The sequence below is a fragment of the Anopheles marshallii genome, chromosome 3 (assembly GCF_943734725.1).
Source record: "Anopheles marshallii chromosome 3, idAnoMarsDA_429_01, whole genome shotgun sequence".
In the NCBI taxonomy this organism is placed as follows: Eukaryota; Metazoa; Arthropoda; class Insecta; order Diptera; family Culicidae; genus Anopheles; species Anopheles marshallii.
In genome coordinates this window covers 25,424,626-25,449,699 of record NC_071327.1, presented here as the reverse complement: position 1 = coordinate 25,449,699, position 25,074 = coordinate 25,424,626, and the positions used below count along the sequence as shown (strand labels likewise).

Genomic DNA, 25,074 nt, shown 5'->3' with positions numbered 1-25,074 from the left:
TGTGACCGGACGGGACACACAGACAGACAGACGGAATGGACTCCCATCAACCAAAACCACTCAATACATCCGAACAACCGAAAAACTGTCCGAACGGAATAGGGAGCATCGGAGTTGGATTGGGATGGTTCAGAGTTTGGCTACGAGAACCAATCTAACAGATGTGCCAAACGTGTCAGCTTCCGGCGTAAACTGATTTCTATTCCGCCGACCGGATCTTCCAGCAATTGAAATGGTTTGAACAGGTAGTCTAGATCGAACTTCACCACACAAAGCCAGACAAAAGCAGGAAAATTCCATGCTTTTTAAACATTTTGGAATTAATTTCACTGGAACGCGTTCGATACCCTCGGTTTGTGAATTCCAGTGTTGAGTTCATTGAATAATTCCATTTTTTTTTTAAATTAAGCAACAAAATAATCAATGCACTACACTGTACAACTGGCACATTGTAACAGTAGCCGAAAAGATTGATAATTTTTCCCTTCGACCACCCGTCACACGCACACCCAGGGGTCACGTTTTGTCGGTAGTAAAATCACGCATCATCGCAGTGATGGGAAGCACGTAACATTTGTTAATCCAATTGTACACGCCTGACTGTCCTTGTCCATCTGCGTGCGGCCGGGTATGCGGGCATAAATCAAGCCCTTCGATTCTAATTCTAACGCCGGAAGCGGTGTAATCACGCGGCCAGCCTAATATCACGTTCGTGCTCGTGTTGGTACCAGAACGGAGCCGAAAGGGCGCCGATCCGGGAGTGAAAGGAAAAACAAACTAACCTGACCGATATATTCATGTTGCTGTCAAATTTTGGCACCTAGCGTACGTGCCCAACACTAGCCCGGAACGATTCAGTGAGCAGATAACCTTTCGCATTCATTAAGTACGGTCCAGATTGGCACGGGCAAATTCTCAAAACTTTTATTGATCAAACGCTTTCAGGCACGTTACACAAGCATCAAACCATAGCCGCCGCCGTCCATCATTTTGGGATACTTCTTTCAACGGTGCGACGGAATCATTGGCCACTAATTTGCGGTAAATCACGGTATAGCACAGATCGAAAAATGATACAACCCGCCACATACGCCAACAGTCACACTCAGATTCGTTTTCCTTCCATGTCCTAAACCGCACGCAACTGTAACCAGCTACAGCAGCATCATTCAACGATGTGAAACATATGCGTGTGACACAGACTCACAGGCTGCCCCTTATCCTTGTTGAAAAGTCCTGGGCCCGAAAAAAATGGACACACAAAACATCACTTCCATCATGAACTCGTAGGCAAGGGCAGCAGGCAAAAAAAACCGGACACCAGGCAAACAAATCGGTGCAAATAAAGCCGAATGTCATGTAAAAACAGAAAATCATTGATTGATATAATTTTCATCCCGAGCTCGTGCACACGCGTGGGGTGCACATTTTCCACGAATTCGTGATCACCACTTTGCTGACAGGCAATACTGCAAAAGATCAATCGCGTGCTGTCGATAGTTTGTTGGGGGTTTTTTTTTATACGCCCTGCACGTAAATGAAGACAACCAGAAGGGTTATCGAAAGCGTACGGTTTGATTTAAATGGAAATGTTCGTATATATCGCTCTTTTGTGTGCTTTCTTTTTTTGTCATAGCATCGATATATGATCAAATTTATTCATAGCAAACGGTTTCGCAATCGCGCTCTAGTATTCAATTTCTAACGAACGTATTTGCACAGCCATCGCAAAGCGGACATTGAACGAACTTTTAATGGCGTCATTACGATTGTTGATTAAATGGTGATGAATACAGCTTGTAATTTTTATAAACGTTCAGAGAATTATTTACTGCAAGACTGTAATTAATGTATGCGCTATTGATCTGTTACGGGGTTGCCGTGCTTTAACGACTAATCCGGACAGCTAGAAACGGTGCTGTTGGTTTTTTCCTGGGTCATTTTACAATTTAATCGTTGTTTGTACCAGATATACGACCTGGTCATTCGATCTGACATGAAATATATTTTTTCAATAATTATTATGTTGAACTGTTGTACTTTTCTTTCATTAACTAAAAAAAAAAAATACTCAAATCTGAGATGAGATAAGAAAAGAAGTAGGAAGTAGGATCATCAGGTAGGATACAATCTATGTTGGGTGAAATATTTTATTTGGATTATTGCATTGCAGAACCGTAGCAGTCTGTTTATATGTAGGTTATTGGGATTGTTACTCAACAGTGGGTGGAAGAGGACACTTTGGTCCTAGCTCGATTTTACATCTTCCCAAGCGTTCGTGATTGGTTTGATGCGGTTCGGAAAACTCTTACGATGGAGTTGCCAGCACTAGTACCAAATATTGTTAACTGTTTCTTTAACCCAAGTTATCAGATCTTTTTTGATAAGTGGGTGTTATGATTGATTCCATTGGTAATATCCAATTGATTTCTGTATGGCTTTGGCACTCAGCATTTGCAGGAGTTTCTAGTCTTTCAAGCCTTTGAATATCTGGCTTTCGTGGATTTTCCAGTGCTTTCAGTACGCTTTGCCCGTCGGTGAAGATGACATTTTTCGCTGAGTTTGAGGGATTTGTGTCTTTTGTCGCCGAAGAGTAGTTTCAACAGCGAAGATTGAAGTATGCTTAGGGAGTTGAACATTGGCATGTGGCTGAGCAGGCCAGTCGCTAATAGGGTAGAGTTGGCAAATTCTGTAAAGTTCTCGGACAAAATTCCCAGACAATTGATTAACAAAAAATAAAAAATGCCCCGTGCTCCGTAGAATAGTACTGAGTCTAATAGCTTAATAAACTATCAAGCATTGTAATTTAATCAACTTAGTCATATTTATATAAATTACATTATTGCATTACAATATTTCTCGCAAGTACACTTTCATTCAATGACTACATCTTCATTTCACGCTAGATTCTTTAACCGTCCATGTTTGCGCAGCTGATTGACAAACGAATGGTGATAAGTTTCTAACTAAACTACGCTTCCTTTCCAGCCAAATCATGTTCGTGATTTCCATCATACGCAGCAGTACATTGGTCAGCGTATTGGATCGCATTAGAAACGGGTGCACTTTCGCTTACGCCGCCGGAAGTCATGTGGGTCAGACTCAGAACCCATATGGGTCAGATACCTCTTCTTCCTTCCCTAGCGATGGAGATGAAGAACGGTTCCGTTTGCCCATCACCAGTGTCCAGTCAAACTTTCTATTGGCTTCAGCGTTTCCACCCAAACCGCCATTATCCCGATGGTCACACTTTTTTCGCTAACGGCAAGACGTGCTGTCGCGAGTCGAGCACAAGAACTGGAGCATGCAAACCCACCCGTCGACAGCAGGTTAGAAGAAGAACGTAGCTGCTTTAGCATCGATTAGCGCCTCTCACCTTCAAAATCGGGTCAGCCCACATCTCCGCACACTCCGCGAACGAAAAGTAGCTATCCTGCGCGATATGGCCCACATTCAACGAGCCGGAAAATATTTGTCACGTTTCCGATCGGAGCGGTGGGACGCGGCTGGGCGTGTTGGGGTCCCAGGGAAACGCTCACGAATAATTCGAACCTCGATCGGTACAAGGAACGATTACTGTGTTTACACCAGACGGTGCATGTTCATTTCATCTCAAGATGACTGCGCGATAAGACGTTCCTTGTTACGGTGGATGTAATGAGTGCGTAGAATCATTGTACGGTGTGCATCGGTTGCGCTAACAGACACAATTCAAGACAATCGTAGTGGATCGTAGCTGTGGGCCTGTGCTGTGGGCCGGTACTGTGCTTAAGAGAATAGTGAAAATTACAGCCAGCTGCTACTGTTCGGCAGACAGGACAATTCCTGCCGACCACCACCATGGGATACATCAGACGGTCCGTGGTTTTAGTGCTGTTTATACAGCTGTTCGGACATTCCGAACCGAAAACGATCGTTTACAGTTCATACACGAGCGATCCTTCCGCATCGGAAAGCCGGCAACGTGGTGCCGCACACCAGTACCCATTTGCTAGTGATACCCAGCAGGATGCTAGTGAATCGTAAGATAGTCTAAAACTCGGGACAATTCTCTGGAATTATTCTGATACTTACATCAATGCCCATTCTTCTTTGTTTCTCCATGTGGTCTCGTTCACTCTGGCGTTCCGATAGCACCGGGAGAGGGTTTTCCAGTGCGGGCGGCGGAGGTGCAAGCTTCCCATACGCCATCCATCCCGATTTCCTGTCGAAACCGGTGCAGGTTCCAAGACCCAATGTCGGCTACAAATCGCCCAAGTACATTGTGTATCCGAGCTATTCCCAAAACAGCCCGAACAGCGTACCATACTACAACGCTCCAGTAGGTAAGATAAACACTGTGGGAATTTTCTTACGCTCGCTTCTTGGAAACCGTTTCCGGTCTGTGGGAAGCATGTGCGGCTGTGTGTAGACAACTTTTTATAGCTTCCGTTTTCCAATCCATTTATACAGCAATGGACCGATTTGCGCCCGGAGAAGCGTACGGTGGTACGATCTACAAACTAAAAAAGCAAAAACAAAACGTCCAATCCGGTAACATTTGAAACCACACTACTACCTTGCCTAGCTGCCCTGCTTACCTTATAATCTTCATCGTTCCTACACCAACAGCACCGTTTTCACCGATTGCGGCAGCGTCATTTAACAGTCCGGTTAGTGTTCCTTCACCGGGTGCCCTACGGCCTGCCGCCTCCGATAACAGCCCGGTCAGTGTCCCGGCACCACCGAGCCCATCAGCCAGCGGTCCGTCACCACCAGCGTCGCCTGGAATGCAAGGTGCGCCAATCTTTATGCCTACGCCCGTACCCGACACTGGTGAGGATTCGTCGTCATCCGATTCTACCGACCCGCCGAACACGAATTCGACGATGGATTCCTCCGAACTTATCCTATTCCCACCAAACTCCCACTCGGGCTATTTACCACCGCCGGCAAACAGCGCAAAAGATATGAAACGTCCCGCTCAGAGCTCATCTGTTGAAAGTGCTTCCAAACCAGCGGTCTACAAACCGCCGAATGATTTGTTCAAATTTCCACCCAACAGCAACGCAAGTTCTCCGCCTCCCTCACCCGAACGGTCGAAAAACCCGGTAACGAGCTATTTGCCACCACCTTCGGGTGATATCACCGGGCGCGTGGTGAATTCCAATCCCGACCATACGGATTATAAAGGTTCTGCGGAGCTATTTAAATTTCCACCCAATGTAAATTCGGGCTATCTTCCGCCGGTGGACGAAGAATCCCCGGACGAGCACACGGGTACGAGCTACGGGGCGCCTCCTTCAGGCGATCCTAGTGCACCTTCGAATTTGAAACCGGTCGCTACCAACGACGGACTCAATCCGACAACCTCCCTTGAACCGAACATACTTCACAGATTTCCTCCCAACACGCTGTCTAGCTATTTGCCTCCGGATGGCAAAACGTTGCCCACGTACACGGGCACCAGCTATATTCCGCCACCGTCCGGTGATCCACAGGCACCTACCAATATGAAGCCTTTGCAAATGGCCAACCTGCCACCAACCAGTCCTACTACAGGCGGTACTTTCAAATTTCCACCCAATATACATTCTGACTATCTTCCACCGGTGGGGAAGGAATCTCCCCAAGCAACCGGTACCAGTTACCTACCTCCACCTTCGGGCAATCCGAACTCACCAGCCAACTTGAGCCCCCCCATGACTCCCCTCAATATGTACGTGCCGCCGGTGGATTTGTATAACTTTCCACCGAATGTGCATTCCCAATACCTGCCTCCCATGAATAATCCCCCAAGACAGAACAACGCTGTGACCAGCTATCTTCCTCCTGCTTCCGGCATTCCAGGTGACGATGCCATCGGCACCATATCGGTTGGTCCCGGCAAGCCACAGTATTTGCCCCCCTATGCTGGTGAGTACAGAGGCTTGCAGATGTGAATATCTGTTGCTGTGATTCCCCCAAAGACTTCGACTCATGGTACCCTTTGTACACCGCACTTTAGATAATGGACCACCAATGCAAACACCGCCACCTCCTGCACCGATGGCAATGATGCCAAACAAAATGCCTCCAATGTCGATGGCGATGATGCAAGCGATGGCCGGGCCACCTACAGGACCGTCCGGAATGGGTGCAGATTACGATCATCAGCATCAGGATCATCACCATGATCATGATTTTCCGTACTTATCCGGGTTTGACCATGATCACTATCCGGATATAATTTTCGATCACGACCACGACCACCACCATCATGATGAACCGATGACTACACCTGCCCCACCGCCGCCACCACCTCCGGCACCGGAAACGCCTAGGCTCAAAAATTACAGCTACTACTACCTGAGTCGTACGCTCTGGTATGTGCCACTGTACTTCACGCTGTACTTTACGTTCTACGTAGCAATTCTGATCATACGCTCCATCGCTCGACATAAGGTATACCAACGGGCGAACGGGCACGCACTGTTCCCGTAGTGCTATAAACAATGCACGATTATGCATCATTTTGTCCTTTCCCCTATATTACAGGTAAACCTTCCGAACCAATGGGTCGGTAATACGCGATCGTTTGGCAGCATACGTGATCTGAGTGATAAGGAAACGCAGCAAAAGGCAACCATGATGGCAACGTTTGCGATGAAACAGATTGAAGATTTTAGAGAAAAGTACTTGTAACTTATGTAGCGTAGCCAGGGACAATGTTTGGAGCTATTGGACGCTAAACATGCTCACCGTACCGATCAGGGAGGGAATGTTTATTGATCAATGGATAATATGTAATTCTCAAAGATTGAAGATAAACCTATTCATTACAAAATGGCGTTCAAGAGGGGTTTATCGTCTTATTGTTCCCTGATGACTAACGCTCTTCATTGGGCATCTTCATATACGTATTCTCGGTGTAACAACCGTATTGTGTCATTACCTAAGGCGATAAGCCTGTAATTCAGCGACTGTTAATCACGAGTCAAAGACCCTCCTATCTCGGTATTCAACCATTACCTCTCTCTTATCCGTTTTGGACAATCTAAACATTCTGTAAGGGCTGAGCGTTCGGAGTTGTTCTAATGACTAGAAGAGCCCTGCGGATTTATTTGGCTGCGGTATTGAAGAGGAAATGGATGAATTCTTCAACTAGGAATATACTGTAGCAAAGTGCTCTGGGATTGTTCTGGCCATCTTCCGTAAGAATGTGCCGATATCCTCCCACATTTCCTAAAGATTGGTAAATTATATCGAAGTACTAACAGAGTTGCATCGTGTAATTTAATCGCGGCTGTAGCACCGCACGCGATCTTGAATTCTATTGCTAGGCGCTAGGGATAAAGTCACTGCCACATCATCTTTTACAGTTTCAGTTTTATTTTATTTGTTTCTTTTTTTATTTTTTAAATATATCCTTAACAATTAATTATGATATCTTGGCTACATTAGAAATTATTTTCTTTTAAATTATTTTTATTATTTTTAACACACCAGCAGATCGTCTTCTTATGGATGTAACGACCAACTAGATAGTATGCCAGCTATTCCTGGTGCACTACACATATGTTTACAAGCTTCAATCCTGTCGGGTGATAGGCACATTCGTTTTTCAACTCCTTAGTTGATTGCCCTCCTGCATCTGATCATCCTCGTCGGTTAGCGTTTCTTGTAGTCTTGGTTTTGTTTTGTTACTGTTTGGTGCCTTGATGGACGAACGCATCTGCTTCCTGGTATAATCAACGGTTTTACCATCGCTTAGGCTTTTTAAACGAAATAAAATGAAACATTGTATATACGGGTTAGAACAGGTTGTGCATAAAAAAACCATACTTGCGCTGTAGATGCTCCAGCTTGGGAATATTGGAGGTGGGTTTTTGTTCACCCGATGCTTCCAGCGCCTCCAGCTCGCGTGGATGAAATTTCTTCTTATGGCTGCGACAATTAGAACCATTGGCAAACGTTTTATCACAAAAAGGGCATTGATACGGTCGTAGGCCGGTGTGCAGGATTAGGTGTGCTTTGAGTGCTTTCGAGCGCTTGTACTCGTTACCACACTCCTGGCATTTGAATTTCTTCTGATCCGAGTGAACAACCATATGCATGTTGAGTGTACGCTTTGTGTTCAGTTTCAGGCCACAGTGCGGACAAACGTATAGGGTGTCATTATGTGTATCTTCGTGAGTCTGGAAGCATTATGAAGCAAATTTACGCAAACCCGTTTTAAGGAAAATATTTCAATTAGATATGGTACCTTGAGATGGGCAGCATTTTTAAACTGTTTTGTACAGTACGCACACTGGAAAGGCCGTTCCTCGGTATGTACGATATAATGCTCCTTCAAAGCACCCTTTGAATTGAACGGTTTGCCGCATTCTTCACAAATGAACGGTTTCACCCCTTCGTGTACTATTTGCATATGAGCTTTCAGGTTAAAAGTCGTGTTGAACCTAAGGCAGACAAAAAAAAAACAAATAATAAAGTTATAACACGCGTAATTCATCGATGAACGACCACGCTCTTCTTACTTTTTGTCACACATTGTACACGCAAAACGATGCCGCTCATCTTCCGGCAAATGGTTAATTTCGTGCCTTTTCAGATTCGCGCTGGAGCTGCAGATTTTGAAGCAGATTTTACATTGAAACACTTCCCGAAAAGACGCACTCTGGTTAGTGGAAAGGCGTGTGTTATGGCGTGTGCTGTGCGATAAGCTTTCGTCGTTCGAAGGATTGTTGTCCAGTGGATTACTGAGTTTTCGTCTTTTTGCTCTTATTGCTGTGCGATTTACGACCTCGGACTGTTCGGAATCGGAATATTTTTCTATTTTATCTTCAATATTTTCATCGTTAGCCTCCATTTGATTGCCGTAGTCTTCCATTTCCACTTCTAGCATTTCCCATTGCTCCGTGTCGGCAGCATTGTTATCAAACTCATGTTGGGAAGAGGAAATGGCCAGTGAATCGACTTGATAGAAAATCTCCGAATTTCCATCCTGAACTTTATCGAGCCCTACAAAGCGATAACAGTGATTAAATGTTGTATCATTTTAAACTCATTCGAATGTATTTACCTTCAATGTGTTCAGTAACGTGCTCGGGATCAATGCTCAAAAACTGTTTCGTATCGGAATCCAAATCCTCACATAACTGACTCGTTTCGTCTTCTAAATCCTGCTTCCCGAGAAAAGTAGATCGTATTTGCTTTAGGTCGAATTTTTGTACTCCCATCCGGGAGTACTTCGTCAGGTATGCAAACAAACGATTCGTTTGATTGCATTTGTTTTTGAAATGTTCGAGCTTGTTGACGAAACTGAGACATTCTTCGCATATGTTCGAGGGCACATCTTTAATTTCCAAAATCTGCAAAACAAAAGACATTGTTCAGTAGCCGGGATTTGGGAACCATGATTGCTCTACAAAAACGGACTACACAAATTCTTACCGACACGTCCAGCAAGCTTGATATTATCATATTTATATCGTGAACCGATTCTAGCTTTAGTACTGCTTTTTCTTTCGCGCACAGGCGGCACCAAGTTTTCCAACTGGTTAACATTTTTGTAGCGTTTGTCTATTTTGCACTATATTTTTTATGCTGTGAACAATCAAACGATGCTGGTATCTAACACAATCGTAGATGGTTTGGGTTGACGGCACTCATTTAGATGAGGATAGACCTTTATTCACTTCTGATAATTCTTACTTAGATTCTGAACTAGGTTGCAATAACTTCCAATTAAATTATCCTGCATTTAACCAATCGCTATCAAGCAGCCTCAAAAACAACAGCGTTTGTTTATTGTTGATTCTTCACCGAACGCTATTATGACAAACAGCAAGGCTGGAGAACTGACACATTGAGGCAGCCATCTTGAAACGGAATGTCATCTTCATTTATTCACAAATACAACATAAATTAAAAGTAGGTTAAATTTTGTTGTAAAAACGTAAAAAAAATCATTTGTTGGTTTCGCCAAAACATAAAAATGTGGTTAGCTGTATAAATTAGAAAACATGGATTATCATGCAATGAACGTAAACAACGCAACGCTGCGAAATTTCAACTGTGGTAAAATTAACGCGCCAAAAGGTATGCAATTTGCATTACTTGTGGCATTTGAAAGCTGTTTCCGTTCTAATATTTGTCGTTTGGTATCTTCGGATTTACAATCAAATGAGGGAAAAACTGCGTTTAATAACTTTATTCCTTCAAAATTTCATATAAACACTTACTTTGGGACTCTTGTCTCTCATAAAATAATAACATTCCGACGATTTTTCTTTGATAAAATTTATAAATCAATTCGATTCACTTCAGTTTTCAATTCAAACAAATTCAAAATTCAAATTCAAACTCATGAAAAAAGTAAATAATGTTTTCAATTGAACAATAAATTGAAAAATATACGAATATTAAACATAAGTAATGAAGAAATATAATAAAATTATATTAAAATTATACTCAAAACAACCATTTCCAGTCAAGATAGAGTTTCCTTTTATTTTTAGCATAAAACGGTACGTACTGTACCGACATTGTTCGGAACTATTATCAAATAACGACAATTGTTTGTTATCGAGACGATCATACCTATCAAGATGGTTCAATAGAACTAAACCACCCGCTTCGCGCTTAAATGCACAATAAATATCTCCCCACCAGGTCTGTCAGCAGTAAAACGGTTCTAATACTATTCGTGAAATGCAGTCTAAATTGTCGTAATACTACTTTGTTGCGACGAATGGTAAGCCTAACCTTTAAAAAAAAGTCACCAGCTACCTATCCGGAACCGGTGTAGTAGGTTTAAAAATCAGGCTTAATCATTCCATCGTTCCCTATCAGCTAACGCTAATTATTACAGCAAAAAAAAAAACCTTCGTTCATCTTAGTACTAAGTACACCTACCAGCGAAAGTAACTAGCTCGTTAGTGGAAGCAAAACAAAACAAAAAAAAAAGAAACAAAAATAGTGATACTAAATATTGCAACTCGTGTTCCATGCGTATCTTTGATTAAGCTTTCGTTTTGGTGACGTCTTGTTACCGAGCGTAACAGGTTTACAACCCTACAGGTGCGCAATAGAAGCATTCGTCTGTGGTGAATGGTGCGTTGCAACGTTACTGCACGATCGCACGCCCCGAGTATCCCTTCGCATTGAGCTCATCGATGCTCTTTTTGCCGCTGCCCTGCATGCGCGACGCTAACCCACATGTCTGTCAAGAGTGGTGGAGAACACCGAGAATCATGTTTTAATAACAGTTCAGTTGATGGACGTGCCCGTGCGTACTATACTTACTATCACCGTGGAAAGGGCGAGCAGTGCCGCGAGCAGACCGGATATGACGACAAAGTTCTTACACTGCTCCGGGTTCTGCTGGTAGCGCATTGCATCATCGTACTCGCCCGGCATAATGACCGTATATTCGATGTTTTCCTTAAACTTCGTATACTCCGTACGGTTCCGGGAGTGTTCGTCGCGCCGTCTTCTTCCCAACCCTAAAAAGATACCCAAGGAAAATAACAATATTGAATCATTTTACATCAAAATTGGATATCTGACAATCGGATGCTTACGCTTGGAGGGTTCATACATATCCAGACAGAAGTCGGGCTGACAGTCCATCGCATCCATGCACGCCTTAATTTGCGAGTGAATCCACAGCGTGCTCCGTTCCTTCATCGAGCTGAGCAGAAACGCTTCAAAGTCGAGAAACACTTCGTTCGGCTTGTCGCGATACCGGGCCGGCTGGTGCGGTATGATCGACGCAAAGTCACGGTTCCGACAACCGTCGCGCACCAGCGAAACCGATCCTTGCGCATGGGGATCGTCCGGATCGGGTGAAACCGTTACCTCCATCAGCTTCACGTACTTCCACACGCTTTGCGAGCTGATGCGGGCCCGCAGCTGTAGCTTGGTACCGATCGGCACCGCCTGATCGACCGGAACTTCGTTGTTCGTTAAGGCCGGCAGTGACGACGATGAGTGGTTTTTCAACCCAGCCAGATTACCGCTGATGCGCGCGATCGGGGGCGCTTCCTTGTAGAGGGCCACCTCGTACTCCAACCTACCGGGCGTTTCTTCGACCACACCGGACACACGTGCTCCGTGTGGGCTAGGATCAAGATCACACACAAAAAAAAACAATACCCAAAATCAAATCAACCTGTCCGCCCGGGGGTTGGGTCTTTCGGTGGGTTCGGCATTAAGGTCGCCCCGCATACTCACAAACTTCCCGCGAACCCTGCAGCCTTGTTCTGGATAACGGTTGGTTCCGGCGGCTTACACATGATGATCAGTTCCTGATCGGATTGCATTACCACCGACGGGAATTGCGGGAACCAGATACGGACGTGGACGAACCCCTGGAGATGTGCGAGAGTGAGAAGAAAAACATAAATAAAGCCCCGTACACCAAAAGCAATTTCTTCATTAGGCCATTGCATCACACCCCTGTTTCGTGACCCTATTACTAAATACCGCCGGGGGCCACAGCTCGTTTTCATGCGCTAACCCATATCGATCCTGCACCGCTCAAGCTCTTCCCGGTTCCGGATTAATGGAACATCGCTTCGAATTTCGAGCGGGTGCGGCGGTGCGGTTTTGCTGTTAATTGTTCATACTTTTTTCCACACCTCAGTTTTTTTTTTGCTCCCCAATCTTTAGGCGGCAAGAAGGCTTCGTTTCGTGGGGGATTTTGTTTTGTATTTTGTTTTTTTTTTTTAGATGGAAAATCTATCCACTTTTCCACTCACTGCCTGCCACCCGTTGCCTTTGCCCGCTTACCTTCGCACGGTCGTAAAAACTTACATTTCTTTTCAGCACACCGCACCGTGAGAAATCGGTAATCTTCAAATCGTACGCAAGCTCGCTCACATCTTTACGATCTTGCTTGATGGAGCAGGCAAAATCCGTTTCCGGATTCACACCACGATCGTCCGCGAACAGTGGTGCACCTTTGAAGCCGATCGGTTTTTTCAGCTTCGCCGTTATAATGTCGCCCAGGTTGGAGCCTTGCGAGGCAAACGAACACTGTATGTCCGTCACTGTAAAGGTTAAGGAAGGCACTGCAATTAGTTTACCGCCCGAAAGGTTGGTGCCGAACCACACGCGTCGATCGCGCGTTGAAACAATGTTAGTGAGCGTTGAAGCTCTTTTTTCCGGATTCTAGCTCACCAGCGCCAGCGATTACTTACCATCATAGTCCTGCGCCCGAACCAATGGCAGCAACTGGAAAGAGTTGGGGAGAGCATTGATTAAAAATAGAGTGAATTGATTTGTAATGATAAAAATATAATCAAAACGAACACTAAAGGTACCCGTGGCGAGTGTGCACGCTACGCCTCCCATCCATATGGCGTAAAATGGCCTAATTATGCAATTACGGTATGATCGTTGGGCAGCAAGAACTTGCAATTGGCAACAGCATATGTATGATCTGCCCCCGTCTTCACGCGGCACTGGCGGGGCAAATCATGCCCGACGGGCCATCACGATCGTACACCATATGCATGCCACTGACCTTCTTGCTCTTTTTGGCGAACACCGCAGACGATTCAGTAACCTCTCCAACAGCGAAGTATGATGGAAAAGCACGAGAAGCAACGTCAGCAGAAACGAAAACAAACGCAAAAATCGCGTAAATGCTTTTAACGGAAGCTTTTCGGCTACTAACGCCCGAAACCGCTGCCGGAACTATGTGCTTAAAACTCGCCCGGATCGGGGCCGGCGAGCAGAACACGAACAAAAACCGGAACGGAACACCCGTACGCTCGGCTTAGAAGATGCTGCCAGTCCGACACATAATTGCCGTAATAGGTGCGTCCGCACCCCGCGGGGGCGAGCTATTGTTTGGATAGCGTACCGGGTCGTATATCTCGCCGCGCTGATCAGGTGTCGATACTGGAGGATCGCGAACACCACTAGATCAGCCACGAGACTTATCGCGGGCAATCGGGGCTCGATTTGGGGTTACTGAGAATGTGTTGATCCCCAGACAGATCGTTCGCATTGGTGTTATTGTGCCGAATGCTGTTTATTTCCCAAAAACAATTGAAAACCACCTGTAACTTAAAAAGAAAACGGAAAAGTTTATATGTTTTCCTGACGATCTTTTGAGTTCTTAAAATAAAGTAAACTCTTGAAGTCCCAAGTCCTAAATCAGCCCAAATTTGAAATTCCAAATTAGCGATGTGTTGAGTTTCTCAAAATAGATGTCTTCCTCAGGAATTTTCCAATTACTTAAGGTTCAACTCTACAATTGAACGTTTCTTCTAGTGAGGTAAGATTTCAACTTAGATCTTCTTAAAATCCCGCATGATCAAGTTTTTCAAGATAAAATGATCAAGATCAAGTGGATAGAATTGGATGTGGATAGTGGATAGTTATTGAGGACTGCAATATTGTCGCTTGAGAGAACTTTGCTTACATTAAATACTAAATATAATTTCCCAACAGCACAAAACTACTCCACACATTCTCCAAGCAATCTGGGGTTTTCATCGTTACAATGCATCAACAGCCAAAAAATCCTTCAGGATCACCCAGATACCACAGAATTTTCCCCGGAAAGGATAACTTTCAGTTAAAGTTTCGACATCCCATCGCTCTTCGCGACATCTTCGCAGAATATCTGTGGTTGATTGAGGATTTGTTAAACCTTCTGCTGTAGGAATTGTTTCTTTGACATCGATATCTTCATAAAGTTTTGGAGAGCACTTTTTACGAGGGTCTTCTACATGCTCATTTAGAGGCTCTTCGAAATTAATATTTTCATTTCCCAACCTTAAACGTTTGGCTCTCTGGTAGAATTGATCAGAGCAATTTCTGAACGTTCTATATCAGGATAATGAGGAGGGTTAAATTTATATAAAATTTATGTATTTCAATTCCTACCCAGCTCTGCATTTCATAGAAAAAACTTCCTGCAATATTCTTCGTACATAAATCATCCATAAATGGATTGCATTGTGTTTCTTCGTTTCTTTAATTAGCTCTATGTTGACACTAATAAGATAAAGAGCCAATAAAATAAACTCTCCACTTACCGGCAATCATTTGATCGGTTGTGCGTTGCCCTACAAACCCAATAAAACTGTTGAAGCCTACGATGCAATCTTGCCCCACCGATGATCGTCACAATTCAGTGTTTGCTTCTTTTTTTGTTGCCCATGTGTTACGATCAACCGCTCAAGTGTCTTGTTAACAGTTGTTCATCAAATATGTCGAGGGCTGTGTGTGTGTATTCTCCCGGGCTGCTCCCAGCCGTAGCTATTCGAACCAGTTTCAATTGGTATCGTTACGTTTGTTTTTTCCTTCTCCACTCTATTAAAGTTTGCTGTTTGCGCAAGATTTTAGCACTCTCGCTACCCGACACGTGTGCAAAGGGAAAAGAGCGTGCGAATGAAAAATTGTACTACGGACAGCCATTTAACGGCCACGAGGGCTTTATGGTTCGCCCGGTGGTGCTGTTCGATTACGGCATGTCGGATGAATGGGCGGATGGATGCACGGATGGTACAATTATCCAATAAAGGTAGCCTGCGAAGATGCTACCCAGCGTTTAGGCGAGCCAGCTGAAATCGCATGCTGATCATAGCGGGAAAAATGTGAAGGGAAAATGACTGACAACAAACACGCAGGATGAGCCATAAAAACAAACCGAACCGTAGAAGTTCCAGCCCAACCTCCCAGAGGGCGAGGGGGGGGGGGGGGTTTGGTCAGCGGGAAACTGTGGCATAAAGCTGGTTTCGTGGAATTGATGATTCCAAACGGAATGGGCATACAGGGAAAAGGGCCTACAAAACTGCACCTGTTGTGAGATTTAACGGATATTTATCCGGTGCAGCTCAATAGAAAGGAAGCAGACTAGAAAAGGAAGCAGCAAAAAAACAACCGCTGGCACCACTTTCTCGTTGTTCTAGAATTAATTGTGTTACTGTGTTAACTGTTTTTTTTTAACTACATTTCAATTGTTGCACGATGAAAAAGGTAAAAAGTGTCTGCGCATTAAAAAAAACATTAAAAAGGTAATTCCATTTGGGACGTCACAATATCCCTTTGGGATGGAAAATAACAGACATAAAGCTGCCTTTATTCCAAACAAACCGAAGTAAAGTAATGCTATACGGACAAACTGCTTCATTATCAATTGCGACTCTCAACTCCACTATAAATGACTAAACACCGACTGACGACAGGAGACCCAGCGAGAAAAAAGCTCTCGTTTAATTTTATGCAGACACAATGCGACCTGGCGGAGGCAAAGTGCATGGGAACTCAGTAACCTTGTCACAACGCTTGTGAGAAAGTTTAGCACCAGCTCGTTAACGCAAACCCCGTCGGTTGGGCGCTGCATACAGCTCTAAAGTTGATGACGCTGCTTGCAAGACACCAGCCGCGCAGAATGAAATCGGGAACATTCGGTTTCGGGAAATTGCTGCATTATGAATTACATTTGCATAGAAGATCATAACTAGATCATACGCTACTTACGCTGTCTAGTGTGTTTGCCTGGTACGACAGCATAATATCGCTAGCTGACAGCGAGATTACGAAGGCCTCCCCGCGGGCCCGCGTCGAGCGCGAAGAAGGGCAGAACTTGGACATCAAGATTGGCACCGAAATGGTGTCGACATGCTGCGCGCTTGTGCGACATTGAGTCGCCGTGGTAAACGCCCTGTCCATCAAATCCTAAGTCCACTGCGGTAGATTGACCATGAATCCACCGCACCACGTTCCGCATTGTGTGCTAATGCTCTGGTTGCAGTTCATCTTCACGCGTGCAAAAACGGGCGGTAGACAAATTTTTGATTTACTCCACCAGAATTCACCACATACATTGCTGAACTTTGGCTTGAAGGCTTAACTATGGTGGCTTAATCATGACACAATTATGTCATAAAACAAAACACAGCTCATGCCAGTTGTTGCAGCGTACTCTCTGCTTCCAAGATTTTCCTCTACACGTCTACTACCTCCTGGTACGGTACTTCAGCTGAGCCATGAAATGGACGAGCCTGGGATGACAGCGCACACCGCATGAACTGCGCATGAAACGAGCGTGTGTGTGACTGAGCGTGAAAATACGAATTTATGAAATTGAATCCCAGCATTAAAAAGAGGTTCCCCCTTCTTTGGGTTGCCTTCCTCCCCGCACATTGCCGTTGCACAGCTGACCGCGTTTCGCTGTGTCTTGGATTTGAATATGCTTGCGAAGGTTCTGTGACACTGCTGGCAGCTGTGTCCACATGGCTCGATGCCGTTCCAGTTGCGCGCAGCCAGAACTGGGTTGGAAGCGAGCATAATTCAGCACACCACTGCCAGGTGCATCCCGGTTCAGGGAAATTGGTGCATGAATTTTGATAGCTTTTCAAAGTGCATTTTCCCCCGGCCCCACCATCAAACATCCAGTCGGGAAAAAGCGGGTTAGGCATGAAATAACTATTTCAAAATCAATGCCAAAGATTTGCCGACTTAAGCGGGATTAACTGTACCGGGTGGGATCGTTGCTCGTGATCGTTGCTTGCGATTCAGTGGATTTATTGCTTTAAATAATTTCACGCACCAGCAGACGTTTTGCAAGAGGGTGCATTAGAATGGGGAGCGAACCAGGGGAACTACGAGCGTTCTAAGGAAGGTTTTGTTTGCATGTCTGGAGCTTCTGGTGTAGATATTTTTTTACTAAACAAGAAATAAAAACATGGCCAATTATTAATTAAAACATTTACCTCAAACTGTTTTCGTTCATCTCATCCTCTTCTTGTAAGCTTCCACCCCGTACAAAAAACCAAGCAAAAGCTACCAACAACTCGCTAATCATTGTTTTCGTCACAGCCAATCATTCGCTTGGTGGTTTTTTAATTTCGTTGCACGATGGATGTAGCGGTACTTTAAAACCTCACCCTCCGTTGTGGGAGGGGAAGTTTATCAATTTGTGCGATTCGATTCTCAAACGCAATTGATGCTCGCCTCGCCACGGATCGGATGTCGCCACCATACGCGTACGGCGATGCGCTCCCATGCGCTGCATAACAGCATAACCGCTCGGTTGACAGTTTAACGTTAAACGCAATAATAATAACCTGCCCTCACCGCGGAGTTGAGCTTCGCGAGAATTCGCTCCCTTTTGTTAACTTCCGTTAGGCAAAATTAGTACCGTGCGTAGCTGACGGAAGGTTCCGCGAATCCATCCCAAAAAGCAGCATACAACACACATCGAGACGAGGGCTTTTGCTTTCTTTACGCTTGTTATCTTTGCGCGTAACATTGATGGAAGCGAAGATCGGAGGAGGGAAAAAACACTCCGTCGAAGTACTAGCTAATTTAACTCACCATCCAGAAGGGCATGCAAATGCACGTGTTTCGTTCGCTCTATTTGCATTTCTACCGTGTATTCTTGCGGCTTGTTTTGCACTTCGTTAACAAGAAGCTTTACATGCGCATAAAAACTATTCCGGAAAGGTTTCCGGTGTGTGTTGCACATTGTGATACCGAGTGCCTAGCGAATGATGATAGTTATTATAAAAATGCTTGCAGCTAGCTCCACCCCGGATGCTTAAGCGAATGATCGGGAAAAAAAATCTTAGAAATTTATCCATAATCCACCAGCGGCGCAAGAACGCTAACGATGAAAAAAAATCAAAAAAGGAACGCGCTATACTTTATGCGAGGCGCACTCTTACTCTCATTATAACCATCCGTTGGCAGTTGTTTTTGTGTGTGTAATTTTTATTTTTTTGCAAACACAATGAAGTGTTGCGGAACAGCGAACGTCAGTAGCGTGAGAAGTGTGTACAATTCTGCATGCCACCGAATGATACTGTTAACATTTCCAACGATTGGCTACACTTCGCTTCGTTAAGCGTACGAAAGACTTCAACGATAGCGGTACCAACGAACCTTTCCGTTGTGTACAAATAAAAACATTGTTTTGAGCGCTTTTTTTAAGTAGAATATATTTATGTTTTATACACGTCTAATTGGAAGCTAGTTATGTTTAAAAAATGTTTCAGAAAGCTCTCACTTTACCGATATAAAAACATTACACCACAACCAACCATCTTCCTAATTGTGTAGCACTTACCACCGTAAAGAGTACCGCCACCAGGTGACCGCTGCTACACTCGACCAAGCTTGACCTCAACAGTTTCATCTTTGCTTTCGTTGTCAGCATTGGCTGTTCCGTGGGGATGCTGCAGGAAACGTGCAACGTGTGCCTTATCGCACACCCTTCGTCATTCAAAGCTTGCGACCGGACGTCCACCACCGACCGATGCGTAAATGTGGCTGATGATTCGACAGGCCGATTTTACCACCCGCTTTGCACTCGATCAAACGATTGGCTGCAGAAACGAAAGAAGAACGAAACAGAAAATCAAAGAAAGGCTTTATGCTAGTATGTAAATGCAGTACTAATAATTAATGGTTTTCGTTTTCGGTAAGGAAAGTAAAATAGAAGGAACTGCCGGGCCGGACTGAACGTACGGTACCGTATTGCTGCCGATGGAACAAAAAAACAAAAATCCAAAAACTCCGGACGATCACGGGCGTTTAAGGTCTATTTATGGGATTAATTACAGCGCGTTTGTTTTTGCAGCTGTTACAATTTGCAGCACGGATAGAATCGCGTTGGCGATTAGCGTATTTATGTTAATGGCTGGGAATGATAGATAGCAAAAAGTGGCACAAATGGCTCAAACTATGGTATTTAATGTGTAGCATAAGGAAGACCGATTGAAGAAATGGGTGGGAGCTATTGGGATCATCATCCTAGATCGATTTAAGTGGTATAGGGGTGTAGTACACTTTACCACAAGCTACCCAAAAACAGATTGTTTGTCATGTCTTTATAGAGTCTATCCCATAATAGTTTATCCGAAGCTAATGACCAAAGAGCAAAGTAGTAGAGTAGAGCATAGCGCTCCGAGGACGTTCTTAACGCTTGAATCGTGATTTACTTGAAGCCTTATAGTAGTGTAAAGTCTGTAATATTTTATAATTTTGACATTATAAAATGACTCTTCGATGCAATTGAAGAGAATTGTCCAAAGTAGGCCTTGAATTTTGAACCTAATTTTTTGTTGCCATAAAACGCCAGATCAAACATATATTGTTATCGTTTGAAGAATTCTTGAATTCTCCTGAATGTAATGCGCATAAGCTTATGCTACTACTTCCAAGATCTCTGCCGATGGCGGCCTCGGTACAAGCCAGCATTACTCCTTTAAGATTGGAATGAAAAGAAATATTTAATTCTGCTTCCTTCCTTCCGAGCGCAAACTCAAACGAGTCTCATCCAGCAACGAAGTCGAAGAAACAGTAATAAAAACCTGACTGAAAGTCACCACGATCCGCGTAACTAGTTTCGATTTCTGTCCTCATTTACGCCGCGGATTTTTCCCGTTCAGACCGGGCAGGAACCGTTTCCTTTCGTTACAGACCACCGTTCGCACCGCGATGCGTGATACGTATGTAGGTGAGCACCGATTATAACCTCACTTCGATCTACCCACTATCCAAACTACCGATGGGGGCTCGGTTTGATGCAGGTCCGGTGCACCAACGCAACCCGGTTGCATAGGGAAACCGGCTCTGGGGTTTCGAGATGTGATGGAACGAACGAACGCTACGCTCAACAACCGGTGACAACCTCCGAGAGGAGCGCTCAGTGCTGTCCTACAAACAAGCAAGAAATAAGGTTAAATGCACCAGCATTAGCCACCAGTCGGTCGGAAGTATCGATCGTAACCCCTTCGCGGATCTCATTACCCTTCGAGGCTCGGAAGGAATTATTTTCGATTTCAAGCCGCGGATGTGCAGCGCACGTGAAAGTTGGAAAATGGAAATGGCTTGCAGGTGTTGCACAGGCGTTTACATACTGCAGCGTCGATAGGAAGTTGTGATTAAACTTCTTCTGGGCCTGATTGAAGGGAAAGTGATGCTGGTTTGGTTTTTCGTTTAGAAGGTAGGAGAAAGTAATCAAGCTTCTTCCCGTAGAACCAGTTTATTAATCTCGTCCTCCACCGATAAGCTACCTGGCGGAATACGATGCACAACGTAGCCTTGAGTTGAGATCATGCTAATAGGGTTGCCATGTTTTCCCACAATGTTCTTGTACTATGTCGCCGAAAGTAATTCACTGTCCAGATCGCAAAAAAAAAACTACCAAAAAAGAAAGCTTGTCTCAAACGCTCCACGCTCCAAAATTTCCATTCCTTGCGTTTCTCAAACATTCCACCGATAGCGATCAGCATCTTAAACCCCATTTTTCCAGGTGTGGCTGCCACTGGTACAAACAATAACAACGATTCGGCTCAGAATCGGCGTGAACAGCTCCGTACTTGTCGAATGACGAAGTACTATCGTTTTCACGAATCGCATAGCGTGACACCGCGACACCGTTTCGGAGGGAAGGTCTCGATTTCCACCATCTGTAATTACCCGAAAATACCCCCCGAAAGCATTGCAATCGGCATCATTAGCAACACAATCTACTGCGGCCAAGCAATTCGGCGTAGTACAACGGCGCAAAAGACAAAACTCCTTTCACTCTCAATTCAACCCGAATAGCTGCATGCTGGTGGTTGGGCACATTTGGCATATTTTCAACTAACTCGCCCTCTCCACGCCGAGCGCAATGCGATCCAAAGCATTACGCTTAAAGCGCCCGTGAAAAATTAGGCGGAACCTTTGGTTGGGCACGAAAGTTTGGCACCTGTTTGTGTACGGAGCGACACCCGGCTGGTACGAGAAGCCAATTTTGGCTACCGCGATCACCGTGCCAGTGATGCGAGTCGATTTGCTAGCTATTTTCACTCATTTTTCATTGTACTGTGAAAATTTTAACTCCATCTCGACCTTGATCTCGCCCCATTTTCAGTATTGCCAACTCCGGATCTCCTTGATCTCGAAACCGGCACATTACGAATCTGTCACGCCCGAGAAGGATTAAATCGTTATTTGGCTTCAGTGTTGAACCAACCTAACGAACTAATCAAGCGTGCTGCAATATAGATCACGAGAAAGGCATAGAAAAAAAAACACAGAAGAAAACATTTTGCAAAACTAAAGGTACATGCCGTACGTGGATTGTAAACCATAGTCCCGGCACTGTTTGCGATGCTGAATGCCGACCTCAAACCTTAAGGAACTCATCGTTTGCTACATTGCCCACATTAACCACCGTGCACTGTTTTGCTTCACACATTAACCATCGCGCAATCAATTGGCACACATTTTCGACATGTTTTCCTTTTTATTGGCCCCACCAAACCGAACCAGTGCTCTCGTTTGGGCTAAAGCAAAAAACAAAAACGCTCGCCGGGAACCAACCTGCTCCTGCTGGAAGAGCGGGTGAACCGATCTCAAGACGTCGCATGATCGCGCGATCATAATCCAAAATGATGACGCACAATGCGGGCGCACATCGGATCGGATGGCGATCGGCGGCGATTTAGGTTAGCACGGAGAAAGGTGAGCTAATTAATTACTGTTGCTTACTGAGCGCGTGCTTCCATAGCGGGCGCATCGAGTCGGCTAACGATCCATCGCCACCGGTTTGGACAAAAACCCAATGCTGACCGACCAGTTTGACAAGTTCCTCATCCCTGGTGTGCTAGTGAGTGACTAGCGAAGGGTGAAGACAGAATGCTACCAATGCATCATCGCGGAACGCACGCAGTTTGCACCGCGATCGATAGATGTGGTGGAAACGTGTTTACAAATCACCTAAATATTGCGGAGCCTCAGACTGGTTTGAGACAGAGGTGTGCATCCATTAGCAAGGCGTGTTGGTGTGAAGGAAAGCGCGGTACAATAAAATAGACGGCATGGAAAATTTCAATACGAAAAATCATCACCAACCTTGGCGGTCTGCGGCTTGAATCGGACGAATTAACAAATCAGAGAAATCCGGTCTTTGTCGCTGACACGGTTTTCTTTGAAAAAATATATATAGTTTGCTTTGCAAAATAAAAGCCTCGTTTGATTATGTAGGTAAGGAGACGTCTTCAATATCTGACCTACTTCTCACAACGGAAGATGCAAGCTTTATAAGCCCCTGAAACAAAGAAAATTGCATTTGAAAGTGCATTGAAAGCTACAAACTACCACGCTTGAGCTGCATTAAACAGTTCACCCTTTGATGCTCGTCGGGGGAGGACAACATATTGCCAATCAGCATTACATCAGCAAGTTTGACACCTGCAGGAAGCAGTCAGAAGCACAAAATCATCCAGACGCCTCTCATTAGAGGTGAGTCCAATAAATGTTTTACGATCGTGCACTTTTGCAACCTCGTGCAGCTTCTCACAGAACTTATGTGAAAGTGTCTCTTTATTTATACCACCTGATCATAATCTTGATCATGGTTTGATTGGTGGACAATCAATGTAAGCGCAATTCGTATCAGAGCTTTACATTAAACCACCCCAGAAATGTGTTCAAAACAGAAATGATAAGAACTTCCAATTCAGCAAACCACCATTTATACGGTATCATTCTGGCCAATTCCTCGCCACTGTAGCCAATGGGGCTGGCCCGGCTGTTCCATATTCAACGCACCGTAATCACTGCACGGTAGCACAGCAGCTTCAACAGCAGTCATCAACTGCGGCAGCTCAACCCGAACGCAAACTGGCACTGGAACGCAATCGTCGAGCGCACACAGGAATGGGGACAATTTTCCGACCGTTGGTAAACGGCAGTTTTTTAGTGACAATTTTCCTTCCCCACAATCATACACACACACACACGCGCGCTAGCACACACGCAACGGGGACGACGAATTGGGTAATATTTTTGTCTGTTGAACTTTATAGCGTTTTTACACAACACAACCACTACGGCGCCACTGTCGAACACGATCACGATCGTTAACAACACTTCACGTGCGTATCAGCGTCTTTACCCCGCGTTTGTTTCTTGAACGACGCTCTGCTATAGGTCTGTACTGGCCGCGCGCCTCACGTGGAATGAACTTGACTTTGAACATTCATCCACCGGTACACCGACAAGTACGGCGCGCGCGCGCGAGCGCCCTCTCCAATCGATCCGCTTATGCTGCAGCCGGTACAGTGGAGGGGGATCTATGCAGCTTTTCGCTGGTTTGCTGTGCCATGCCAGAAACGGGAGCCAGGGAACCGATTTCCTTCCGTCTTACGGAGGCTTGGCAAAGAGGGTATTGCACGTTGTCTACCATGCGCTTAGTTGTGTTAGATCGAAAGTTTATTGTCTAGCATTACAGCGTAATGCTAAAATGCTAATCAAGAGCATAAGTTATAGAATTGTTTATATCTTTTTTTCACTCCTGTTACTATTTAACTAATTTATCAAAAGGAATTGAAGACTGTTATCATGCCGTGTTAGAGGAAGTATGCAAACCCCCATATGAAGTACCATACGAATGCATTAAGACATTAGAAAATTACAAGAAAATAAAGTTTAAAATTTAGCATGCAACAATAATACATCGATCTCCATAGATCGACTAGTACTTGATAACTTGGAATGATAGTACCTTTACTTATTTGAGTACGATAGATGAGATAAGATCGACCAGCACAATTCAAAATGAATATCCCACAGTTTTAGAAGGAATATCAAAACAATGATATCAATTCCAACGATATGTAATAGAAGTAATAAATAATGTAAAAATATTAATCAAATAGTAACTTAATCGATAAGTAATTAGAAGAGATATCCACACATAAGCTGAAAAAGCCTTGCAAGACTACTTCCGTTTTTGCACTTAAGAACATCACCATTGATATTAATTTAAAAAAGCCTTTTTGAAGTACTTGCTGCTTGTGGAATGAACGGGTGACGAAAATGTCAAGTTGATCGGTGTTCAGATTTTCGAGGAATTCTGAAAATCCATTTGTAATTTTCAGCTAAAAGAACAGGCAGTCTTTGCACTGTTGCTTAATTAATATCGCTTTGTTGATTAGAAATATTTACTAGATATTTATGCAATCTTGACTGTCTCTTCGTTATCGGCCCCACAACCTCAAGAGGTCTAGGTCAGCCATTTCTGGCTTTCGTTGACTTTATTCACCCGTAACGAGATAGGTAGTTCTGCGTACGGAAGATTGGAAGATCCCT

At 44.5% G+C, this 25,074-nt stretch overlaps 3 protein-coding genes across 3 annotated transcripts; 1 reads left to right on the top strand and 2 right to left on the bottom strand.

The window, feature by feature from the left end:
* The first annotated feature begins 3,840 nt into the window (after nt 1–3,840).
* On the top strand, nt 3,841–6,663 carry LOC128712407 (uncharacterized). Its single transcript, XM_053807300.1, has 6 exons — nt 3,841–4,022; nt 4,135–4,325; nt 4,453–4,533; nt 4,612–5,895; nt 5,987–6,423; nt 6,517–6,663. Exons 1-6 carry the CDS (start codon nt 3,841–3,843, stop codon nt 6,661–6,663), a joined length of 2,322 nt encoding a protein of 773 aa, XP_053663275.1.
* A 919-nt stretch (nt 6,664–7,582) lies between these two features.
* LOC128712045 (zinc finger protein weckle-like) lies at nt 7,583–9,528 on the bottom strand. The gene is made up of 6 exons (XM_053806940.1): nt 9,415–9,528; nt 9,044–9,332; nt 8,499–8,982; nt 8,225–8,420; nt 7,804–8,156; nt 7,583–7,733 (listed from the first exon to the last, which is right to left on the bottom strand). Exons 1-6 carry the CDS (start codon nt 9,526–9,528, stop codon nt 7,583–7,585), a joined length of 1,587 nt encoding a protein of 528 aa, XP_053662915.1.
* A 1,561-nt stretch (nt 9,529–11,089) lies between these two features.
* On the bottom strand, nt 11,090–19,144 carry LOC128714780 (uncharacterized). Its single transcript, XM_053809661.1, has 7 exons — nt 19,055–19,144; nt 13,167–13,200; nt 12,781–13,016; nt 12,199–12,335; nt 11,547–12,085; nt 11,269–11,468; nt 11,090–11,185 (listed from the first exon to the last, which is right to left on the bottom strand). The coding sequence occupies exons 1-7, from the start codon at nt 19,142–19,144 to the stop codon at nt 11,090–11,092; spliced, it is 1,332 nt and encodes a 443-aa protein (XP_053665636.1).
* Between the last annotated feature and the right edge of the window lie 5,930 nt (nt 19,145–25,074).